At 55.5% G+C, this 6,065-nt stretch overlaps 1 protein-coding gene across 1 annotated transcript; it reads right to left on the minus strand.

Moving 5' to 3' along the window:
* Positions 1 to 2,354: 2,354 nt before the first annotated feature.
* On the minus strand, positions 2,355 to 6,065 carry LOC144410434 (uncharacterized). Its single transcript, XM_078107450.1, has 3 exons — positions 6,049 to 6,065; positions 2,835 to 4,817; positions 2,355 to 2,804 (listed from the first exon to the last, which is right to left on the minus strand). Exons 1-3 carry the CDS (start codon positions 6,063 to 6,065, stop codon positions 2,357 to 2,359), a joined length of 2,448 nt encoding a protein of 815 aa, XP_077963576.1. The 3' UTR covers positions 2,355 to 2,356.

A 6,065-nucleotide genomic window follows, 5' to 3' on the forward strand; every position in this document is an offset into this window, starting at 1 on the left:
CGGAGCTGTTGTTGGTGCTGTAGTTGTAGGTGCAGCTGTTGTGGGTGCTGCAGTTGTAGGTGCTGCAGTTGTAGCTGGAGCTGTTGTTGGTGATGCAGTTGTAGGTTCAGCTGTTGTGTGTGCTGCAGTTGTAGGAGTAGCTGTTGTTGGTGCAGCTGTTGTGGGTGCTGCAGTTGTAGGTGCTGCAGTTGTAGCTGGAGCTGTTGTGGGTGCTGCAGTTGTAGGTGCTGCAGTTGTAGGTGGAGCTGTTGTGGGTGCTGCAGTTGTGGGTGCAGCAGTTGTAGGTGCTGCAGTTGTAGGTGCAGCTGTTGTTGGTGCTGCTGTTGTGGGTGCTGCAGTTGTAGGTGCAGCCGATGTGGGTGCTGCAGTTGTGGGTGCTGCAGTTGTAGGTGCTGCAGTTGTAGGTGGAGCTGTTGTGGGTGCTGCAGTTGTAGGTGCTGCAGTTGTAGCCGGAGCTGTTGTTGGTGCTGTAGTTGTAGGTGCAGCTGTTGTGGGTGCTGCAGTTGTAGGTGCTGCAGTTGTAGCTGGAGCTGTTGTTGGTGATGCAGTTGTAGGTTCAGCTGTTGTGTATGCTGCAGTTGTAGGAGTAGCTGTTGTTGGTGCAGCTGTTGTGGGTGCTGCAGTTGTAGGTGCTGCAGTTGTAGCTGGAGCTGTTGTGGGTGCTGCAGTTGTAGGTGCTGCAGTTGTAGGTGGAGCTGTTGTGGGTGCTGCAGTTGTGGGTGCAGCAGTTGTAGGTGCTGCAGTTGTAGCTGGAGCTGTTGTGGGTGCTGCAGTTGTAGGTGCTGCAGTTGTAGGTGGAGCTGTTGTGGGTGCTGCAGTTGTGGGTGCAGCAGTTGTAGGTGCTGCTGTTGTAGCTGGAGCTATTGTGGGTGCTGCAGTTGTAGGTGCAGCTGTTGTTGGTGCTGCTGTTGTAGGTGGAGCTGTTGTGGGTGCTGCAGTTGTAGGTGGAGCTGTTGTGGGTCCTGCAGTTGTGGGTGCTGCAGTTGTAGGTGGAGCTGTTGTGGGTGCTGCAGTTGTAGGTGTAGCTGTTGTAGGGGCTGCAGTTGTAGGTGCTGCAGTTGTAGCTGGAGCTGTTGTGGGTGCTGCAGTTGTAGGTGCAGCCGTTGTAGGTGCTGCAGTTGTGGGTGCAGCTGTTGTGGGTGCTGCAGTTGTAGGTGCAGCCGTTGTGGGTGCAGCTGTTGTGGGTGCTGCAGTTGTAGGTGCAGCCGTTGTGGGTGCTGCAGTTGTAGGTGCTGCAGTTGTAGCTGGAGCTGTTGTGGGTGCAGCTGTTGTGGGTGCTGCAGTTGTAGGTGCTGCAGTTGTAGCTGGAGCTGTTGTGGGTGCTGCAGTTGTAGATGCAGCTGTTGTTGGTGCTGCTGTTGTAGGTAGAGCTGTTGTGGGTGCAGCTGTTGTGGGTGCTGCAGTTGTAGGTGCAGCTGTTGTGGGTGCTGCAGTTGTAGGTGCTGCAGTTGTGGGTGCAGCTGTTGTGGGTGCTGCAGTTGTTGGTGCAGCCGTTGTGGGTAGGGCAGTTGTAGGTGCTGCAGTTGTAGGTGCTGCAGTTGTAGGTGCTGCAGTTGTGGGTGCAGCTGTTGTGGGTGCTGCAGTTGTTGGTGCAGCCGTTGTGGGTGCTGCAGTTGTAGGTGCTGCAGTTGTAGCTGGAGCTGTTGTGGGTGCTGCAGTTGTAGGTGCAGCTGTTGTGGGTCCTGCCGTTGTGGGTGCTGCAGTTGTAGATGCAGCTGTTGTAGTTGGAGCTGTTGTTGATTCTGCTGTTGTAGGTGGAGCTGTTTTGGGTGCTGCAGTTGTGGGTGCAGCAGTTGTAGGTGCTGCAGTTGTAGCTGGAGCTGTTGTGGGTGCTGCAGTTGTGGGTGCAGCAGTTGTAGGTGCTGCAGTTGTAGCTGGAGCTGTTGTGGGTGCTGCAGTTGTAGGTGCAGCTGTTGTGGGTGCTGCAGTTGTAGGTGCAGCTGTTGTGGGTGCTGCAGTTGTAGGTGCTGCAGTTGTAGCTGGAGCTGTTGTGGGTGCTGCAGTTGTAGGTGCAGCCGTTGTGGGTGCTGCAGTTGTAGCTGGAGCTGTTGTGGGTGCTGCAGTTGTAGGTGCAGCTGTTGTTGGTGCTGCTGTTGTAGATGCTGCAGTTGTAGCTGGAGCTGTTGTGGGTGCTGCAGTTGTGGGTGCAGCAGTTGTAGCTGGAGCTGTTGTGGGTGCTGCAGTTGTAGGTGCAGCCGATGTGGGTGCTGCAGTTGTGGGTGCTGCAGTTGTAGGTGCTGCAGTTGTAGCCGGAGCTGTTGTTGGTGCTGTAGTTGTAGGTGCAGCTGTTGTGGGTGGTGCAGTTGTAGGTGCTGCAGTTGTAGCTGGAGCTGTTGTTGGTGATGCAGTTGTAGGTTCAGCTGTTGTGTGTGCTGCAGTTGTAGGAGTAGCTGTTGTTGGTGCAGCTGTTGTGGGTGCTGCAGTTGTAGGTGCTGCAGTTGTAGCTGGAGCTGTTGTGGGTGCTGCAGTTGTAGGTGCTGCAGTTGTAGGTGGAGCTGTTGTGGGTGCTGCAGTTGTGGGTGCAGCAGTTGTAGGTGCTGCAGTTGTAGGTGCAGCTGTTGTTGGTGCTGCTGTTGTGGGTGCTGCAGTTGTAGGTGCAGCCGATGTGGGTGCTGCAGTTGTGGGTGCTGCAGTTGTAGGTGCTGCAGTTGTAGGTGGAGCTGTTGTGGGTGCTGCAGTTGTAGGTGCTGCAGTTGTAGCCGGAGCTGTTGTTGGTGCTGTAGTTGTAGGTGCAGCTGTTGTGGGTGCTGCAGTTGTAGGTGCTGCAGTTGTAGCTGGAGCTGTTGTTGGTGATGCAGTTGTAGGTTCAGCTGTTGTGTATGCTGCAGTTGTAGGAGTAGCTGTTGTTGGTGCAGCTGTTGTGGGTGCTGCAGTTGTAGGTGCTGCAGTTGTAGCTGGAGCTGTTGTGGGTGCTGCAGTTGTAGGTGCTGCAGTTGTAGGTGGAGCTGTTGTGGGTGCTGCAGTTGTGGGTGCAGCAGTTGTAGGTGCTGCAGTTGTAGCTGGAGCTGTTGTGGGTGCTGCAGTTGTAGGTGCTGCAGTTGTAGGTGGAGCTGTTGTGGGTGCTGCAGTTGTGGGTGCAGCAGTTGTAGGTGCTGCTGTTGTAGCTGGAGCTATTGTGGGTGCTGCAGTTGTAGGTGCAGCTGTTGTTGGTGCTGCTGTTGTAGGTGGAGCTGTTGTGGGTGCTGCAGTTGTAGGTGGAGCTGTTGTGGGTCCTGCAGTTGTGGGTGCTGCAGTTGTAGGTGGAGCTGTTGTGGGTGCTGCAGTTGTAGGTGCTGCAGTTGTAGCTGGAGCTGTTGTGGGTGCTGCAGTTGTCGGTGCAGCTGTTGTGGGTGCTGCAGTTGTAGGTGCAGCTGTTGTGGGTGCTGCAGTTATAGGTGCAGCCGTTGTGGGTGCTGCAGTTGTAGGTGCTGCAGTTGTAGCTGGAGCTGTTGTGGGTGCTGCAGTTGTCGGTGCAGCTGTTGTGGGTGCTGCAGTTGTAGGTGCAGCCGTTGTGGGTGCTGCAGTTGTAGGTGCTGCAGTTGTAGCAGGAGCTGTTGTGGGTGCTGCAGTTGTAGGTGCAGCTGTTGTTGGTGCTGCTGTTGTAGGTGCAGCTGTTGTGGGTTCTGCAGTTATAGGTGCAGCCGTTGTGGATGCAGCAGTTGTAGGTGCTGCAGTTGTAGCTGGAGCTGTTGTGGGTGCTGCAGTTGTAGGTGCTGCAGTTGTAGCTGGAGCTGTTGTGGGTGCTGCAGTTGTAGGTGCAGCTGTTGTTGGTGCTGCTGTTGTAGGTGCAGCTGTTGTGGGTGCTGCAGTTATAGGTGCAGCCGTTGTGGATGCAGCAGTTGTAGGTGCTGCAGTTGTAGCTGGAGCTGTTGTGGGTGCTGCAGTTGTCGGTGCAGCTGTTGTGGGTGCTGCAGTTGTAGGTGCAGCCGTTGTGGGTGCTGCAGTTGTAGGTGCTGCAGTTGTAGCTGGAGCTGTTGTGGGTGCTGCAGTTGTAGCTGGAGCTGTTGTGGGTGCTGCAGTTGTAGGTGCAGCTGTTGTTGGTGCTGCTGTTGTAGGTGCTGCAGTTGTAGGTAGAGCTGTTGTGGGTGCAGCTGTTGTGGGTGCTGCAGTTGTAGGTGCAGCTGTTGTGGGTACTGCAGTTGTAGATGCAGCTGTTGTGGGTGCTGCAGTTGTAGGTGCTATAGTTGTGGGTGCAGCTGTTGTGGGTGCTGCAGTTGTTGGTGAAGCCGTTGTGGGTAGGGCAGTTGTAGGTGCTGCAGTTGTAGCTGGAGCTGTTGTGGGTGCTGCAGTTGTAGGTGCAGCCGTTGTAGGTGCTGCAGTTGTGGGTGCAGCTGTTGTGGGTGCTGCAGTTGTAGGTGCAGCCGTTGTGGGTGCAGCTGTTGTGGGTGCTGCAGTTGTAGGTGCAGCCGTTGTGGGTGCTGCAGTTGTAGGTGCTGCAGTTGTAGCTGGAGCTGTTGTGGGTGCAGCTGTTGTGGGTGCTGCAGTTGTAGGTGCTGCAGTTGTAGCTGGAGCTGTTGTGGGTGCTGCAGTTGTAGATGCAGCTGTTGTTGGTGCTGCTGTTGTAGGTAGAGCTGTTGTGGGTGCAGCTGTTGTGGGTGCTGCAGTTGTAGGTGCAGCTGTTGTGGGTGCTGCAGTTGTAGGTGCTGCAGTTGTGGATGCAGCTGTTGTGGGTGCTGCAGTTGTTGGTGCAGCCGTTGTGGGTAGGGCAGTTGTAGGTGCTGCAGTTGTAGCTGGAGCTGTTGTGGGTGCTGCAGTTGTAGGTGCAGCTGTTGTAGGTGCTGCAGTTGTGGGTGCAGCTGTTATGGGTGCTGCAGTTGTTGGTGCAGCCGTTGTAGGTGCTTCAGTTGTGGGTGCAGCTGTTGTAGGTGCAGCTGTTGTAGGTGCTGCAGTTGTGGGTGCAGCTGTTGTGGGTGCTGCAGTTGTTGGTGCAGCCGTTGTGGGTGCTGCAGTTGTAGGTGCTGCAGTTGTAGCTGGAGCTGTTGTGGGTGCTGCAGTTGTAGGTGCAGCTGTTGTGGGTCCTGCCGTTGTGGGTGCTGCAGTTGTAGATGCAGCTGTTGTAGTTGGAGCTGTTGTTGATTCTGCTGTTGTAGGTGGAGCTGTTTTGGGTGCTGCAGTTGTGGGTGCAGCAGTTGTAGGTGCTGCAGTTGTAGCTGGAGCTGTTGTGGGTGCTGCAGTTGTGGGTGCAGCAGTTGTAGGTGCTGCAGTTGTAGCTGGAGCTGTTGTGGGTGCTGCAGTTGTAGGTGCAGCTGTTGTGGGTGCTGCAGTTGTAGGTGCAGCTGTTGTGGGTTCTGCAGTTGTAGGTGCTGCAGTTGTAGCTGGAGCTGTTGTGGGTGCTGCAGTTGTAGGTGCAGCCGTTGTGGGTGCTGCAGTTGTAGCTGGAGCTGTTGTGGGTGCTGCAGTTGTAGGTGCAGCTTTTGTTGGTGCTGCTGTTGTAGATGCTGCAGTTGTAGGTGGAGCTGTTGTGGGTCCTACAGTTGTGGGTGCTGCAGTTGTAGGTGGAGCTGTTGTGGGTGCTGCAGTTGTGGGTGCAGCAGTTGTAGGTGCTGCAGTTGTAGCTGGAGCTGTTGTGGGTGCTGCAGTTGTAGGTGCAGCTGTTGTTGGTGCTGCTGTTGTAGATGCTGCAGTTGTAGGTGGAGCTGTTGTGGGTCCTGCAGTTGTGGGTACTGCAGTTGTAGGTGGAGCTGTTGTGGGTGCTGCAGTTGTGGGTGCAGCAGTTGTAGGTGCTGCAGTTGTAGCTGGAGCTGTTGTGGGTGCTGCAGTTGTAGATGCAGCTGTTGTGGGTGCTGCAGTTGTAGGTGCAGCCGTTGTGGGTGCTGCAGTTGTAGGAGCTGCAGTTGTAGCTGGAGCTGTTGTTGGTGCTGCTGTTGTAGCTGGAGCTGTTGTGGGTGCTGCAGTTGTAGCTGGAGCTGTTGTGGGTGCTGCAGTTGTAGGTGCAGCTGTTGTTGGTGCTGCTGTCGTAGGTGCTGCAGTTGTAGCTGGAGCGGTTGTGGGTGCTGCAGTTGTAGGTTCAGCTGTTGTTGGTGCTGCTGTTGTATGTGCTGCAGTTGTGGGTGCAGCTGTTGTGGGTGCTGCAGTTGTAGGTGCAT

The sequence above is a fragment of the Gasterosteus aculeatus genome, chromosome 7 (genome assembly GCF_964276395.1).
Source record: "Gasterosteus aculeatus chromosome 7, fGasAcu3.hap1.1, whole genome shotgun sequence".
Classification (NCBI taxonomy): Eukaryota; Metazoa; Chordata; class Actinopteri; order Perciformes; family Gasterosteidae; genus Gasterosteus; species Gasterosteus aculeatus.